General features: G+C 36.2%; 2 protein-coding genes across 2 annotated transcripts in view; both read right to left on the bottom strand.

Moving 5' to 3' along the window:
• Positions 1-11,073, bottom strand: part of LOC107094144 (olfactory receptor 2A12-like) — a 67,635-nt gene extending 56,562 nt beyond the window's left edge. Inside the window, exons 1-4 of the mRNA XM_015389582.1 lie at positions 10,515-11,073; positions 10,196-10,280; positions 4,070-4,093; positions 154-381 (exon numbers count right to left, since the gene is read on the bottom strand). Of these exons, the coding sequence (XP_015245068.1) occupies positions 154-381; positions 4,070-4,093; positions 10,196-10,280; positions 10,515-11,073 (896 nt within the window). The remainder of the gene's footprint in view (positions 1-153; positions 382-4,069; positions 4,094-10,195; positions 10,281-10,514) is intronic.
• Positions 11,074-15,774: 4,701 nt separating this feature from the next.
• LOC107094143 (olfactory receptor 11H6-like) lies at positions 15,775-16,710 on the bottom strand. Its single transcript, XM_015389580.1, has one exon. The coding sequence runs from the start codon at positions 16,708-16,710 to the stop codon at positions 15,775-15,777; it is 936 nt and encodes a 311-aa protein (XP_015245066.1).
• Between the last annotated feature and the right edge of the window lie 1,756 nt (positions 16,711-18,466).

Below are 18,466 nucleotides of genomic sequence, written 5' to 3'. Positions count from 1 at the left end.
AAAATGAAGAGAGGGAGCGGGTCTTCTTGGTGTTATTCTGAGACCTTAGTGCCGCTGTAGAGGATTACCAACCTAATATTATATAAACACCACCGGAACCATGGTTCATCCACTGCAGCCCCGAAATGACACCAAAAAAACCATGGTACTCACTGCGGGCGGACAGGAAAAGGAGAAGCGGGGTTTTCAGACCTCCTGTGTTTAGGGTGAAAACCACCGGCTGGACGTCTGTTTTCCTCCGTGTCGACGCTGCTGAGGAAGAAAGGCGAACACGGAGAGCAGGCTGAGCTGTAGCAAGCACTGCGGTGTTCACAGCCTGCTGCTGCTGCTGACGGCCCGCTTCTTCTGCTGCAGGGGGAGGGAGTAGGACCATACCGCCCCCTGCTGGCGGGGAGACCAAACCGCTTCAAGGCTGTGGTACTGGCTGCTGTTCGGCCGCTTTATTAGTGTTAGTGCTTTTAACCAAACCTTGGGGTTAGATTTTGAAATAGTTTGCAGCGGCGTAGCCAGAAAATCCTAACAGGGGTGGCCAGTCAAAAACCAAAGTACATTGAGGGGTGGCCGAAAGGCACCAGAACCTCAGGGTCAATCTACATTGTTCCACCAGGAACAACCACAACATCCATATTTTCTAAATAAAGACAAACTATACTTTTCTACAGCCTTTGCTAACAAATAGACCCATATATTTAAGCATAATCGCTGTGTAAATAAAAGGCATAGAGGACAAAATTCCGAATTTCGAACATAGTTCAATTGTCATTACCCACTTTTATCAATAATCATTCTGCAAAAAAATATATATTTAAATCTACTAATATCCACATTTGATGAATTTTTATGTTATTATTAAAGTAATTATCTATGATTTAGACTCCTAAATGACTTGCAGATTCACATAAATTTTTCTTTACCCCATATATTTCAAAATTTACTTCTGAAAAGAGCATGAATTCTGTATCTATCATCTTTAATGTTTGCATATTGATGTGCATAATTAACCAGTGTTTCTGTTGTCAAGTAGTTGTTAATATATGAAAAATGTGAATATTAGATAAGTTTGAGCATTCCCCTTCAGAGTATTACTGCTGCCACCCTCTGTATTAGAGAGAAAAATGGTAGGGGTGGCTACAGGGGTGGCCAATGATTGGCTAAGGGTTGCCATGGCCACCCCTGGCCGCCCATCTAGCTCCGCCCCTGATAGTTTGGACAGGAAATCCTGTCAGGGTGAGATGAGGACGGGTGCAGCTATAGGTTGGAGGTTTTCAGAGGATTTAACTGAAACAAAGCGGCAAAATGTGGAATGTTTTTATAAAACAGTAAATGTTACTGAGAAACAATAAGTAGTTATGTGGAACATTTTTCTCACAATATACATTATTTTCTAAATTCTGGTGATTTTTAAAGAATTGAAGTAAAGCAGAATGGGCCCCACTAAAATAATTGCATCTTAAATATACTTTAAACTAAGAATTTCACAACTTTGCTCATTAATTATTCTCTGCAGTTCAAGTAAATTAAACAATGGGGAACTAATAAGTGGCACTGATACAGGAACCATTGCAATCGAAACCTATGCAAACTTCACTGTGTATGAATATTTGGTAATAGGCTAAGGATTAAAAAGCTTCATTCATTATTTATGTTATTACTTTTTCTTACAATCGACAAAACTGCTAAACAATTTAGACCTTCTAGGAGGCTGTAGATTTTATATGACAGGAGACGGCACTTCTCTGGATGTTTCAGGTTGGAAGATGTGATGGAAATCAAGTTTTTAAACTTATTCAATAAACCAAAATAAAGATAAATGAATAAGATAAGTAATAATAAAAGAAGAACATCCAAGTGGTTCTTCCTCTATCCTGGATAACTGAGTTGTTCTACACATCCTCTCTGTATGTGGTACTCCTTTCTTGGGTGGCTGATCTTTTGAAAAATAAAATGCAATGGTTCTTTTTCTTTTTGTTTACCTCCTATGGGAGCAGACCTAAAGGTTTAAGAATTAAAATATTTATGTTGGTCTAATTACTGCTAAATTCCAACAGGAGATTATTAAACTAGACTGAGTTGAGTTTTAATGTCTGTCATTTTTTAGTGTGAGGAATTGGGAATATGGAGTGAGAGTGTGTGAAGACACGAAGATGGGTGAGTCTCACTCCCGATAGGTGAGAGTTGACAGCCCTGAAGTCGTGAAGTGTTATTTAAAGAGTTTGTCCTGAGTCATCTCTTTTCAGGAAAAGAACCAGAGCGATAGAGCATCAAGGATCATACACAGAGCCTATCTTTAACATTAGGTACATCTGTTGGAATTATTGTTGATGGAAATTGGGAATCCACATTGAAACCTAAAGATTATATTCAATTCAGTTTATTTATGTTGCACCAATTCACCACATATATCATCTCAATTTTACAGAGACAATTTCAACCATATCATACAGTCAGATTGGTTCAAAGTTCTCTATCTAAGGAAAACAAGATGATTGCATCGAATCATTGACTCTTCACGAATCCATCCCACCGTGCATGTAGAGTATACAGGGAGGCAAATAAGTATTTATATTCCCTGCTACTTTGCAAGTTCTCCCAGTTAGTTAGAAAACATGGAGGGGTCTCAAATGGTCATTGTGGGTGCATTTCTACTGTGAGAGACATCATCTAAAAAAACAAATCCAGAAATCACAATATATGATTTTTTAAAAACTTTTTGTATGATACAGCTGTAGATAAGATAGACAAATTTCCCTACAGGGAGAATAATAAACAGATATACTATTTTTTGTTATTCTATATATTTTCTGTTTTTATTTAAAGATAACTTTTAAGGAATACTTATTGCCTGACTTAAGACAACAATTAGAGACCATAAAAAGCAAGAAGATAACAAACATAAAACAAGCAAACCAAAAAGAAAGAGTAATGAGCTGAAGATAAGATGTGATGTTATTTTGATAGACTCGGGAAGAAAAGCTGTTTTAATGATAAGGAGACACTAAATGTTCATCAAATCCAGACCTAAACCCAAATAATAATCAAAAAAATTAAACCAATAAAAAGTGACAAATAATTAGATTCATTTAGAAAAATGTAATTGTATAAACAACCTTTAAAAAAGATTGAAACAAATTAAGTCTACATTTAATGCAAACAGCAGTTACAAAAGGCAACAAACAACAAAAAAAAATTGAGTTTAATAAAAGAATAAAGCCAAACTACAAATGTGACACAAACATGGGAAAACATAACAATTCTCCCTTTGTATAATTATTATCATAGAATAACTGTATAAATTGTGTTACTTTACATATAATAACAGTTATGAAAGACAACGAAACAACTTTTTATATTTATAGGTAGAAAACAAAACATAGTAGGGGCACATGCAGAAGTATAAACTTACCCGAGTTATTTTATCAAAACAAAACATGTAGTGATAGGAAATCTTATTTTTAATATAAGACAGCAGTATGTTCATTATATATTCTAAAATTGGATAAATTAGATTTTCGGGGGGCATTTTGGTCAACATGAAGCCATACATTGGTGGATTCATAATAGAAGTTAGGATAAGAAATTCTATAGAAACGCATTTTTAAAGAGTTTGAGGACATTTTTTTGGAGCCAAATCAAATTAACATCACACCAAAAAGGAAAGTGAATGGAAAATTGAACAGTGCACCTCCTTATCCTTCTACAAAACGGACACATCTTTTAATAGCAAGCAGCTAGGATCACACGATTAAAACATTGTTTAGAGAACAAATTAGTATGGAAATATATGCATCCATGCCTTTCACAGCAGTTTCAGATGGAAAACATGCAAACATAACAATGCTCGAGTTCAAACAGACGAGTCTGTTAATGTATGGACTGCATAACTTCAATTTATATTCAAGAATACTGTTTATAGCTGCAATGCAGAACGGTATAATCCAAGCAGGACAAACTGAAGTAATGCCTCTCTGTTTCTACATGATAGAGTAGTTGATTTGGTTGACATATGGCCAGATATCGGTCATATACCATGAGAGTAAGGATGGACAGATCACTGCAGACAAAGGAGTACAATATCTGAACCTGGAGAGGCAGCCTTTATAAGAGAGGACTTGGCCAGAGCACATCCACAAAAAGTTGGAATAGGAACCTGACATTCCCTAAAAAGCATTAATGCAAAAAGCAAATAGTAAAATATACATCAGTTCAATGGATTCCTTATGCAATATTATTGTCAAAAAGAAACAGACCGCTGTAGCATTTTTTGTATTTGTTAACCAATGCTGTCTGCTCTTCTACCATCTCTCTTAGACTGTTTGATTTTGCTTCTGTTGGATTTAGCTAAATCTAATGAGATTCATACCCAGCCAGTAACCTTCTTCTAGGTATTGTAGTGCATTGACAAGGCTTACAGAGAGAGGTTTGATTTCAAAGAGGACCCAGAGGTTGATAACAAATGCAGGAGGATGGCAAGAGAAGGATAAGGGATATAACAGCCTAAGTTTTTTTCTTTTTCTGACTGATGTGCACAAGTGGATATTTCCTATCCGTTTAAAACATTTTTAGACATTCAAGTTGTACAAATAATCAATAAAACAAGAATTTAAGTCTTTTAAAATGCTCTGTTAAAAGTAGAAACAGAACCAAACAAATTTTTGGTGAGGATCAAATTAGCACATCCACACAAATATGTATCTGGATCAGAGCAAAATAAACCAACTTCGTTTTTTTGATATTATCATTGAACAAGAGAGAAAGTGGCTTCTTGCAGTGGACAACTTACATTATATCAACCAAAAAAAAGAACAAGAAAGAAAAAAAAATATATATATATATATATATATATATATATATATAAGAACAAAAAAATTAAATTGTGCTCTAGAGACTGATCAGTATAATTCTTAAAACAACATTCCTTCAAATGTCTGTAATTTTAAATTGATTTAAAAGTTTCAAAAAGTACTGAGATATCAGTTTAGGACCAATTGAGGCCTCTTGCAATTTCTGATATAAAAATTGGAGGTGTGTGAAGAGCAAACTTTACTCTAGAAATATGAAGGGCAGACTAAATGGGTGTTTTGCTCGAGATTTTGGTTTAATTAAGAAGTGTGAGTGACTTCAAAAGGTCTGTACATGCAAGTGACCCCTCAAACACAGCTGAATGTCAGATGGAATGAGGACGCCAAGCTCCATTCTAGAAGAACTGCTCTCCGCCCCAAACTTTATATTTGGGACTATGATGAATTTAAATATGTTTAAATATGGTCTGCATAGCTTCAACCTGTAAGAATAGTTGTTACGGTTTTTATCCAGAAAGATGATAACCCAAACTAAATGGTGACTCATTGCTTCGTCATGACAGAGTGGCATTCCAGAGGTTGACATACTGTATAGCCACATACTGGTCATATGCCATGAGAGCAAGGATGGATAGATCACTGCAGGCAAAGGAGTGCAATAAGTGAGCCTAAAGCCTGAATGAGAGATGACATGAGCAGGAGAGAGCAGATCCCACAGGAATTTGGAATAGCAACCTGCTGTTCCATGTAGGGAATTCATGCGACAAGCACACAGCTGAATATACATTGGTTCATTGAGTCAATTTACCAAGATTACTGTCAAAACAGGACAAACATTCACAAAGAAAATAACATGAATGGGAGGAAAAACAAATGAGACCTAAAATCTTTTGTTTCAATTTAACCTGGAAAAAATAACAACATGAACATTGGTTAAATTATGCCTCAGCTCTAAACCAACTCTCTTAAAGTGACTGACATTGCTTCTCTGCTAAATTTTGGAAATCCTACAGTAGCCGTGGGATTTCTAGCTAGCCACTAACCTTTATATCAAGCAGTGCAGCTTTTGCCTTTGTGGAAGGTTGCTGCTTTAGGGAGGGAACGTTGATTCCAGAGCACCAGATAGGCAGGAAGGATCTAACAGGGGAAACCACAGGCTGATGGCAAATACATCAGTGCAGAAGGATGGACCAGAGCAATTACTGTACACAACAAACTTCTAAACCAACCATCCGCCCAAACTGTCATGATCTTGGTGCTGATGACTGGCTTATTTATTTATTTCATTTCATTCCTCTTCCTGCCCAGTTTCTCATTACAACTCATCATGTCCATTTGTGCCATTATCTATTTAAATGACTTGCTCCCAATCGTCAGTGCCAGATTATTCTTGAGCCAATCGTGAGAGTTTTTCTAGAATTACTAATAGTGTTCTGATGATCTGATCCTGACCCATTTTCTGGATTCGGACCTTTGAGTCTGCCTGCCCCTGTCTGATCTGTTTGCCTGACCTGTCTTCAGATTCTGTTGGATTCTATTGTGGACTGAACCTGGATCAGCCTCTTGACTATGCCCCCTGGATTATCCGACATTCCTTCATTTGCTTGGATCTGATCTCCTGTCAGTTCTGTGTCCTTAAAGCCTTCAGCAGCTGGAACTCTCTGTGGCAAGAGCAGTCTTGTCTTGTTAGCTTACCGGCTGGTACCCTCCTCGTTCTCTGGGCACGGACTGAACTCTAAACCAGGATGGTGACTCATGCATTCAGATCATTCCTCCATCAGGTTTTTCGTGGTCATTAACCTGTGTTTCCTCTCTGCAGAGTGACCTACCTTAGATGCCCTAGCCCCTGTAGCTCCGATCCGTTATTGTTTCAATAAACACTTTTGAAGTTATCCACCTGTCTGTCTGGCCTGAATACTGGGTCCCTCTGTTCTGAGTCATTACACAAACAACGTCCTCGAAATAAATAAATATTTCACCAAACAACACACCAATTTATAATACAAACAGTACCTTGACCTAAACATACCAAAACAATGTAATAAAAAAACACCTCAAAGCAGCATAAAAACTGTGGAGTAAAAATAACAGCGGTTACAAATAAGTTAATTCTATAGAATAAAATCTAGCATGCATCATTTTTTATAGCCTGTTGGAATTATCAAATTAATGCTACAAAAACAGATACTGATAAAGGGGCATAAACTCCCTCAACCACTAATATAGAAGAATACATACAAGTTATAAGTTTAGAAGTCAGCATGAATGAATGAAATGAAAATTAGCAAGGTGATAAAGCCAAACTATTCTGACATCTAAGTCAAAAGTTATTTATTCTACTGGGATATTTAGAGATTATTTTCAACCAAAACATATATTTTTATAGCATAGGAAATAGGAATCCATAAAAAGAATAAATAACTGTAAGAGAAATACCAGTTAAAAAAAATAGTGATTTGTTATTATTTACATCCATCCAGTAATGCAGTGCCTCATTCAAACCATTGGAAAGCCATTCATTATGTAGGTTCTGAACCCATCTTTATGGGACAGGGTTAGCGGAATTGGATTGTGATAAGGAACAAAGACTGCATTTTCAGCCATAATCTGAAAGGGAAATGTTGTTGTGATCACTTGAACATTTTCTTAAGTGCTATCTTAGATATGTCAATTGATCCCTGTGGTTCTTTGTTGCTATATGATCAGCTATCTTTCCCCCTTCTCTTAGCTGATTTTGTATATTTTCCCTTCAGTACTTGAGCCTCTGCTCTTCAGACTATATCTGAATGCATAGTCTGCTACTACTGTATGCATTCAGATTACTACACTGGCCTGTTCCTCCCTCACTTTACATGTAAATATCCTTCCCAGGCTTTTCAGCCATTGCCACATCCTCTTTAACATGTCATCAAGTTTATCTCTTATCTATGTCTAGTCCAAATAATTTCTGACCCTAACTATGCACACTTCTGCATATGTCACCTCAATCCCTTTGCAAGTTAGATTTAATTGATGTATATTGCCAGCTCAGTCCAAACATACAGACATCAATAATGCACATTTCAATTCAATTGAAGTTATAAAACAGCACGGTTGAGGTTATTTTTCAAATTAGCTACCATTTTCAGTGTTGTGAAAAAAATCTGCTGTCCTGAATAAGCATGTAAGGACCGTGGGCTGTTGATTGCAGTGTGCCATTAACTTTGCAGCAATCCCTCATAATATGCATGGCTGTAGCAACAGAGGACAACTTTGTCCTAATAGAAACCAATCTCAATCTGAACCTGGTCCAATGGATGGAGACATACCCTGTGACCAACTGGGCTTTAAGGAGACAAACAGAAGCTAAAAAACACAAAAGGACGTGTTGTATGTTAAAGAACAAGCAGAGACAAGAGTGTTAAAGGCAGCAATAGTCCTTTCAAGGCCATTTCTCTTCTAACTGCCTCACCTGCCTGCAGGTAGCATTTAAGCAGTTAGTTTTTCATGCATCCTTTGCTCGATTTCTGTTTCTTTCATCCAAGTTATCTTAAGTTTTTTTTGTTAAAGAGCTTCAGTTTGCCTCAGAGACTTTTGCATTTAGTTACCCCTAGTGGTGGGAAGTAAATCAAATTTACTTTATTACTGTACTTAAGTACTTTTTGAGTATCTTTACTTGAGTAATTTTTGGTATGGGTACTTTTATTCCACTATTTTTCAAAGTCAATATTGTTCTTACCCCACTACATTTCAGGGAGCTGCCAGATACTTGTTCACATTGGCTCAGGTTAATCCACTGGTGCAGTTTTTCTTTCTTGAAATGCAATTTCAACATGTAAGATAGAAGCCCTTAGGATTAAATTTGGACACAAATGTTCTAGAGACTTCCAATACATTCTACAATGTGAGAAACTCACAGGGCAGATTTTTGCAGTATACTGTATACATTTTATCATGGCGTGAGTTTTTCCCATGAACATCTCAAATTGTACTTGCAGTTTCTTTGTGGTAATAGATTTAATCTTAAACCTGTATTCCATTTTGAAAGTGTGAGGAGAATCAAGAGACTTCTGTTTTCTTTTTGCTTTGATTTTGAATAACAAATAAAGATCAAAATAGCTGTCCTTGGTTTTTGCTGTTTTTTATGCTGAAGTTCTGTACAAGTGGTGTTGAATTTATAGCAGGTGGTTCTACATGGTTTCTGAAAGTTACAAGGTTCTTTTAAAAAAACTACTCAGAAAATTAAACTGAAATGTACTGGTATTAGAAAATAGAATTTGTGCTTTCTAATAGATTATATATGTCCAGAGAGCTGTTCCAAAAGAAATTTCTTTTTGATTTATACTTGTGTAAACAAAATGCAAATAAATCTGTCTAAGTCTAAGTCTAATATTTAAGTAGTTTAAAATGCATTTACTTTTGACTAGCTAAATATTTGTCAGTTCTTCAATACTTTAACTCATGTAGATGTTTGACAGAGTAACTTTTGCTTTAAGTTGAGTAACATTTGACTATGAGTATCAATACTTTTACTCAAGTACTACTTTTGAGTACTTCGTCCACCGCTGGTTACCTCATCAGCATCATAACATCTTGTTTTTCATTATTTCCTCTTTAGTTTTTTCTTTGCTGTTCACTTAGCTGCTAAATGTCTAACATGATGTTTTACCATTGTGTTTAATACCACTGAGTTAACATGTTGATGTACATATAAGGACAGCTTAAGGAGTGCAGTTTAGGTCAAGTAGTAATGTTTTACTACTTTGCCTTTTCAATCTACAACTACTTTCAAGTCATACCCAGTGGGCACAGTTATCACAACATATAGTGTTGCCATATGATACACCGATAAACAATGTGGCCTTTGAGAGTCAGTCCCTGGCCCCCTCAACCCAGAAGACTAAACAGGGCCAGTCATAACAAGGCAGTGTAGGTTACAGTGAAAATTACTATTACGTTAATCAAGTTATGTACTGCCATGCTAAAAAGCAAGGCTACACCTTTTAAATCAACACATTTGAAATTATAGAGACACATTTTAGAAGTGCAACAAAATCTGCAGTAAAATAAGACTGGGTATTGGAAAGCACAGAATAAACAGTCAATCTTTTGTTTACAGGTATAAATAATTTATTGAAATAAAATTTGCTGCGGCTTTAAAGGCTTGTACAAAGCAATTGTTTTTTTGCAGCTATATGACCAAGATCATCATCCTTTATGTGTGAGTAGGTTTGATATTTGCCATCAATAATTAAAATTAATATTGAAAAAACCAACAGTGAAGAATAAGGGCAAGAATAGGGGCAATTGCTATTTTTATGGACCTTCTGCTTATTATTGCATCTGAAAAATCTGCTTAAATTCAAATATATTTCATAGTAAGAAAATCAATAATTCTTCTTCTAATTTTCGTCAACTTAAAGCCATAAATGAGCGGATTCATGAGGGGAGGAACAACAAGAAACTCCATTGCTATAAAATTCTGCAAAGCCTGCGGTAAATCTTTAAAACTAAGTCGATTATTAATGATATCAATCAGTATAGTCATAATACAGGCAGATAAGGAAATTAAATGAGGTAAACAGGTTTGCATGAATTTTGCCCTCTTTTCTATTGAATTGTAACATATTTTGATGATATACATGTAAGACCAAATAATGTAAAAGCCAAGAAATATAAAAATTATTATTGTAATGTTTCCAACAATGCCATTAATTGAGGTTTCTTTAGGAAAACATGCCAGTGACACGATGCTCCAGTTTACACAGAAAAGTCTGTTTATGTATGGACTGCATAGCTTCAGTCTAAATGTCAGAAGGCTGTTTACTCCAATAATAAAAAAGGATGTTAACCAAAGAGAGCATGTCATCCAAATCACTCTTTTCATTGACATGATAGAATGGTAATCCAGTGGATGACAAATAGCCAGATACCGATCATATGCCATGAAGGCAAGGATTGAGAAATCGCTGAAGGCAAAGGAGTAAAACACCTGAGTTTGAAAAAGGCACCCTGAATAAGAAATGATATGAACAGGAGAGAGCAGATCCCACAGGAATTTAGGATAGAAACCTGTTGTTCCATAGAGTGCATTGAAGCAAAAAGCACAGAGTAGAATATACATTGGTTCATGTAATGTTTTGTCCAAAATGATGATTAGAATGAGAGAAACATTTGCAAGGATGGTTATGCAGTAACACAGCAAACAGAAGAAGAAAAGAGCTGATCTGTGAGTCCGACTTGTTTCATTCAAACCTGAAAGAAAAAACACGAAAATTGTTGAAGCATTTTCCATTTTTCTTCTTTTTGTTTAAGAAATATCTGATATTTGACAGCTCTGTACTCTTCAAGTTACCAGTCTTGCCTCTCACTAGATGTGAAATAGCTAAAATCATCCACTATTTAAAGAGCTCAAATCAACCAACCAGTATTTTTTCAAGCCCTGCAAGCCGCTGTCGATTGGGTCAAAGTTTGCAGCTTCCTGAAAGTCAAAGTTTTATCAGGGGGGAGATGAGGCTTTTATTGCACACCTGAGTAATTGCTAAATTGCTACATGATAGCCCTGTGAGGGCATGAATCGTTTAAAGAGCATTTTCTAGTTAACATATTTAATCAGATATTTTCTCATAAAGGGATGGGATAACGATAGATTACTTCATTTATGAGCTGAAAACACAGGTAAAATTTTATCGCCGACAATAATTTTATTAATATTCTTTTAAAATGTAGAGTTTTAAGCTGATGCAAATTTAATAAAGGATAATATAAAAAAGCAAAAGTACAATAACTATCAGGGAAATGAAAGGATTGTTTTTGTGCAATCTTCACTAAGCATGTTCACATGCAGCATGGAAATCTTGTAACTTATGAAATCTAATAACCAATATATTAAACCATATGAGGTTTCATGTAGCATATATGAGTGAAACGACATTCCAAAACAGAACAGTTAAGGGCAACTCTATATAGGTTTTTAATTTTGCTTTAACTGTTTCCATCCCACTGAAGCATCAAAAAGACGTCCAATACCTCAACTTGGACGTTTGTGCATTTTTAAGTCAGATGCTCTGGACTTTGGATGCTCCAGATGATTGGAGATTCAGGTGTTCAGCTGTTGTGATCTTTTCCTTATAAGTGGCTTGGCTTTATTTGCTATGAGGCGTTAGAAAACAAGCAAGTCCTCCTGAAAACGTCATATGTGCAGTCAGTTCATCAGGGTTATGATCCTACTTAAATTTTCTGTTTTTGCTTGGAGTGGAAGATCCCCTACATACTGGTGGGTGACAGTGCTGGGATTTCTCAGTAAAAACTGAATCCGGTAAGATTTTTGGGGATTTCCTGCTGCTGTTCATGGCAGCTGGGAATTTAATCTAAACGTTTAGGTTTGTGGTGCAAATGTCATGATATAAAATCAGAAGACTTTAACATTTTTAGTCAATGTAGGTAAATGGTTTTGCCACATGTCATTATGAGTAATAATGATCAGAACACTCTTTTTTTCCTTGCACATAAAAAAAATCCCTGGCTTTTCAAAATCAGTGGAGTTCAACCCTTTGTGTTTATTATTTTTCATAGTTTTCTGCTTACAGCTCTGCAGAAGCAGAGATCACGGCTTGCATGCAGTGTCTGTCTCCCAGACAGTTCCTGGATCAGCTTCTCTTATTGGTTGACTGTCTGCTTTAAAGCAGAAAAAGTTCAGGCTGCCCTTACAGTGAACATTTTTTTCGAGCATCAATGGCATCTGGCTTGCATGCTGAGTCAACAGTAGGCATGCTTCAAAGGACTCCAAGATGTCTCGCGGCCTGTCATGCACATCTTGCACTGGGCATTTGAAGCTTGCTGCACATTTGGATTGACACATGAGTTTACAATACATGAGAAAGTAGGAAACACAGCTGCTTTCTACTTTTTGTCATCTAAAAGCTACGGTAATTTCTTCCCAAGAATTTTTCACAATCTGTTAATTGTAGTGATATTTATGTTAATATGTTAATAAGATATATAAATATTAATTTTCCTAAGTGCGCAGGGAGGAAAGTCTATTGCAATAGACCAATTTGGCAGCTGACTGATGCATCAAGCAAAAATCAAGCTAAAGGTTTTCCACACTTTTATAGTCTTCTGGGAGTTTATTCCAGATTAGTGGAGCATAATAACTATGTAAATTCTAAATCCCACTTTTGGTTGTAGTTATGCCTAATAGTCTTCACTCAGACAACCCTGAGAGGTCTGGGCTGTTGATAGACTGACAACAAATCTCTAATGTATTTTGATGGAGAGCCATTCAGTGACATATACTGTAGACAACCTAGATATTTTAAAGTGCCTTTTAGATACGGGGAGCCAGTGTTCGGCTTTATCAATGGGGTGATGTGCTCTAACTTCTTAGTTTTGCTGAGGACATGGACAGCAGCTTTCTGGATCAGTTGCAGATGTCTGATCAACTTTTTACCTGAGAAGACACTGCTCCTAAAGATAAAGAGATGGATAGGTTTATCAAGACATTAGTCACTTAATCCTGGGAATGTTATTTATGTGAATCAAGGCCAACTTTGTTACTTTCATTTTTGTTGCATGGGGAAACACAAAGAGAGAGAAAAATAGAGAAAACAAATATGTTAACCCTCAATATAAGCTAAAAAGTATTTTTTTGATTTGGCTTATTAGAAAGGAAAAAGAGCAATTCAATAAAACAATTGGCATTAAAATTCATGGCCTAAAAATTATATATTATAGACTATTTTTCATCTGTAGTTCCCAGATGTTAAATGAGCAATAAAATAACTAGTTTTTTTTTTCCTCTTAAGTTGTAATTTTCTATGTCATTTTTTTCCCTTTTATTTTTTTACAACAACCTTTATGACCCCAATTTTGCTCTATATTAATGATACAGTAGCAAAAAATTGCCCTTCCCAGTCAAACACCAGGCAAATGGCCCCCTCCTTCTCCTGGGCGTGCATATTTTTTTACTCTCACTCCATCCTTTCATTGAATTACAGGGTCCGACCACAGGAAGGGGCTTCTCTTTAGATCTTAATGTCCACAAATCATGTTGACATTTTCTATTAGTTGTGCATTGGACAGATGGTCTTTATGAAAAAGGGACAAGAATAATAATAAGTATTGTTTTCAGTTTGCCAGACACCATACTAGGAAGAAGGTGGAAGAAGGTCCTTTGGTCAGACCGGACCAAACTGAACTTTTTGGCCAAAATGCAAAACGTTATGTGTGGTGATGTAACACTGGAAAGAGTTGATGGGAAGATAGATGGAGTTAAATACCTGCCAATCTAGGAAAAGTACAGCAACCCTAAACATCAAGCCAGGGCTACAATGGGACATTTTAAAATGGAAAGAGTTCATGTGTTAGTATGGCCTAGTCAAAGACCAGACCTAAACCCAATCAGCAATCTGTGGCAAGAGCTAAAAATAGATGTTCACTGATGCTCTACATCTGCTGGAGCTGTTTTGCAATGAAGAAAGTTAAAACATTTCAGTCACTAGATCCATAAAGCAAGTAGAGACATACCAGAAAAGACTTGAGGCGGTAATTGCTGTAAAAGGTAATTTCACAAAGCATTGACTTAGAGGGGGCTGAATACTTTAATATTTTTCTGAAACATGTACAACTGTAAAACATATCATAGTAACTTTTATTCTCGTCACTGTGCTCCCAAAAGAAATTAAACAATCACAATATTCATATTTTAAAACAAAATCACTAAAATGGATTTGATTTTCTTAAAGACAATTATTTACAATCACAGGGCTGAGGGGTGAGTCCCACAGAGAAACACAATGTAGCCTACAGAAAATCGACAATAACACTCACTGTTATCTATGGACAGCTTCTCCATAGTCATCAACAGAACCCATTAAAAGACACAACATTTAGAAAGATCCTTAAATGGAGCCAGAACTATAGCACCCTCTGCTGGTTGTCTTGGATAAATACATCTCATATTTGCAATTTAAATTACATGGGTGTTGAAATCCTGGTCTGATGGGCATTGGATAATGGGTAAATGTAGAAGATAAAGAGACAAAAGATTCAAATGGAAAGAAGAAATATCTGCGAAAGATTTGGTACATTTGAAAGAAAGCAGAAGTTTTGAGTATAAGCATTACAGGTTTTGACTGGAAGCTGAACGAAATCCTGCTCTGTGTACTCTTAAAGTTTTATCCAAATCGGTTCTCATTTCTCTACGTCAACCAGAGTTATAATGTGAACAAAGTGGAGTTTTATTCTAAGTATCAAAATTTCATTTTATTGAGAAGTGAAAGCAAATCAAATATGTGGCAAGTCTTTTGTATTTAGTGGCTATCTATCAAAGGCCAGTTAATTTAATACATATTTATTTTTTCATCTGAACAGACTGACTTCAAGTTACATGAACTCTAAACTAAAGTAAAGTTAAAGTTTGAAAAGCTCTTCTGATTTTAAGTAACTTTTTTAAGTTTTTGGAAATATAAAAGGCTGTTAATGTTCTATATTTTTAGCTCATTTAACTTTAAATCCTTGCTTTTGCCTATTATAAATGTAAAGGTGCAGAAACTGTTATTTGCAGATCATTTTAAGTTGTTTTCTTTCTTTTCTTAAGGTTCCTATACATTTCAACTGTGTAACAGTTAAAATAATTTTTTTATATTATGTCACAGGAGTCACATTTCTCCCCATAGTAAATGATTCTTGACAGACTCTTCTCTGCCTTAATGTATTCAGTTAAACAGAACACCATAAGCTTGAAGTTTAATGGCTTCTATATCATAATATTAACTATATTGCAACTAAATGCATTTGAAGCCAAAAAAGGAAATTACTGATTGCAAACAAATGCAGAAAACACAGCATAACAATCAAAATATTGCTACAATTAACCATTTTGCATAAAAACTAGTCCGAACCATGAAAATAATACACATATTCTTAGAGAATCTAAACCCAGGTCATGAATATATGAAAATATTGCCAAATAATGCAACTGAAAGAGGTCTGCTTAGATTTTTTTATATCTAAAAGTAACAAAATACATAATTCTTCTTCTAACTTTAGTCAGCTTAAACCCATAAATGAGTGGATTCATAAGGGGAGGAATGACAAGAAATTCAATTGCTATAAAATTTTGCAAAGTCTGTGGTAAATCTTTGGAACTGAGTCGGCTGTTGATAAGATCAATCAATATAGTCAAAATAAAAGTGGAGAGTGACATTAGATGGGGCACACAAGTTTGCAAAAACTTTGTCCTGTTTTCTAGAGAATTAGCACATATTTTGATGATATACATGTAAGACCATACAATACAGAAACCAATGGTAGTGTAAATTATTATTGTCATGTTTGCAACAATGGCATTCATTAGTGTTTCATTAGGAAAACATGCCAGTGAAACAATGCTCCAGTTTACACAGAAAAGTCTTTTAATGTATGGACTGCATAGCCTCAGTCTAGATGTAATAAAAATGTTGACTGCAACAATGAAAAATGATGTTAACCAAAATGAACATGCCAGCATAATGACCCTTCTTACTGACAAAACAGAGTGGTATTCTAATGCACGACATATAGCCAAATACCGATCATATGCCATAAGGGCAAGGATGGACAGATCACTGCAGACAAAGGAATACAACACCTGAACCTGCAGAAGGCAGCCTGAATAAGAGATGACATGAATAGGAGAAAACAGATCCCATAGAAATTTAGGATAGAAACCTGCTGTTCCATAAAGTGCATTAATCCAAAAAGCACATAGTAGAATATACATTGGTTCATGTAGTGCTTTGTCCAAGACGATGATCAGAATAAGAGAAATATTTACCAAGATGGTTATGCAGTAACACAGCAAACTGAGGAAGAATAAAGCTGATCTCTGATTCCGACTGGTTTCATTCAAACCTGAAAGAAAAAACACTGAAATAGTTGAAGCATTCATTTTTCTTGATTAATTAATCTGTCTTTGCAATGTAACAGCTGTCTTGCTTCTTTCTACGGTGAGATAACAACAACAGCAGCTATTTAAAGCTTTCAAATGATGCATTCAGTCTTCTTTTAAACCCCTTGATAGACGGGAAGTTTGCAGATTAGAGTTTATTCCACAGGGGAAAATGAATAAATACTTCTTATAGCAAATCTATTCACTTGACATATGAGTATAAAATGAGAGTTTGAAGAAAGGTTTCAAAATGTTTTAAATAAAAAGCTGGAGTCAAGAAAGAGAGACCTTGTTTGAAAAAAACAGAAATCAGCAACAGTTTGTTTTCAATTTGAAGAATTAAAACAATGTTTATTTGCAAACAAAATTAACATAAAGTGTTAAATTTGGAGGTGACACATTTGATTAACTTCCACTGCATTTTGTCAGTTCATTCTGTGAAAATATTTTTTGAGTTTAATTTAAAGTTTGATTTAATTTCTCTGTTTACTTAGAAGCTTTCTGAACCTCTCTGTGGTTTCTTACATGTTTTGACCGTTTACTTCTTATGTCTTATCTGATACCACAGAAAGATAAGGAAAATATCTCTTATGGAAATGGACTTGTGCATGTGAAGGTTAATGCTGGGTATGAAATCACACCACCTCGGCTGTGATTTCCGCTGGCAGGTAGACTACTAGCTCCACCAATTAACCGAATAAAGATTATAATAAGAATAAAGGCATATTTTGCATACATACATAAAAAAAACTCTTCGTCACCCATCACGGGTGGTCTTCCCCCTTTTTCCTCCAAGCTCAGGTCCTCTACCAGAGGCCTGGGAACTTGATTCTTGCTGTTCCTAGAGCTGCACTCTTCTGGAGTGATATGTCTGATGTATTTCCAGGGATCTGCTGTAACCACTCCTCAAGTTTGGGGGTCACTGCCCCGAGTGCCCCATTGACCACGGGTACCACTGATGCCTTGACCTTCCAGGTTTTCTCCAGCTCTTCTCTTAGCCCCTGATATTTCTCTAGTTTTTCATGTTCTTTTTTCCTGATGTTGCAGTCACTTGGTATTGCTACATATGTCAACCACAACAGCTTTCCTCTGTTTTTTGTCCACCACCACAATGTCCGATTGATTTCCCATTACCATTCGGTCCTTCTGTATCTGAAAGTCCCACCGGATCTTGGCTTGGTCATTCTCTACCGTCTTTGGAGGTGTTTCCCACTTTTACCTTGGGGTTTCCAGTCCATACTCTGAACAGATGTTCCTGTATACTATTCCAGCGACTTGGTTATGGTTCTCCATGTAAGCTTTCCCTGCTATCATCTTACACCCTGCAGTTATGTGCTAGATGGCCTCAGGGGCCTCTTTGTACACTCTACACCTGGGGTCTTGTCTGGTGTGGTAGATCTGGGCCTCTATTGCTCTGGTGCTTAGGGCCTGCTTCTGTGCAGCCATGATGAGTGCCTCTATGCTGTCCTTCAGTCAGGCTTTGTCTAGCCATTGGTAGGATTTCCTGATATCTGCCACTTTAATTATGTTCCAGTGGACCATCCCGTGGTGGGGCTTATCCTCCCATGATGGAGTATCTGGCACCTCATCTTCTGTTCCCCATTGTCTGAGATATTCAGTGAGGAAGTCGTCTGTTGGAGCCTTGTCCTTGATTTACTTGTGAATTTTCCATGTTTCATCCTGGATTGTGGCTCTTACACTCATTAGTCCTCGGCCTCCTTCCTTACGGCTGCCGTACAATCTCAGGGTACTGGAT

The sequence above is a fragment of the Cyprinodon variegatus genome, unplaced genomic scaffold (genome assembly GCF_000732505.1).
Source record: "Cyprinodon variegatus isolate N-32 unplaced genomic scaffold, C_variegatus-1.0 Scaffold466, whole genome shotgun sequence".
NCBI classification, from domain to species: Eukaryota; Metazoa; Chordata; class Actinopteri; order Cyprinodontiformes; family Cyprinodontidae; genus Cyprinodon; species Cyprinodon variegatus.
This window is presented reverse-complemented; position numbering and strand designations above follow the sequence as displayed.

Coding starts and splice junctions, on each gene's coding strand:
- LOC107094143 (XM_015389580.1), bottom strand. CDS start 16,710: ATGAATGCTTCAACTATTTCAGTGTTTTTTCTTTCAGGTTTGAATGAA.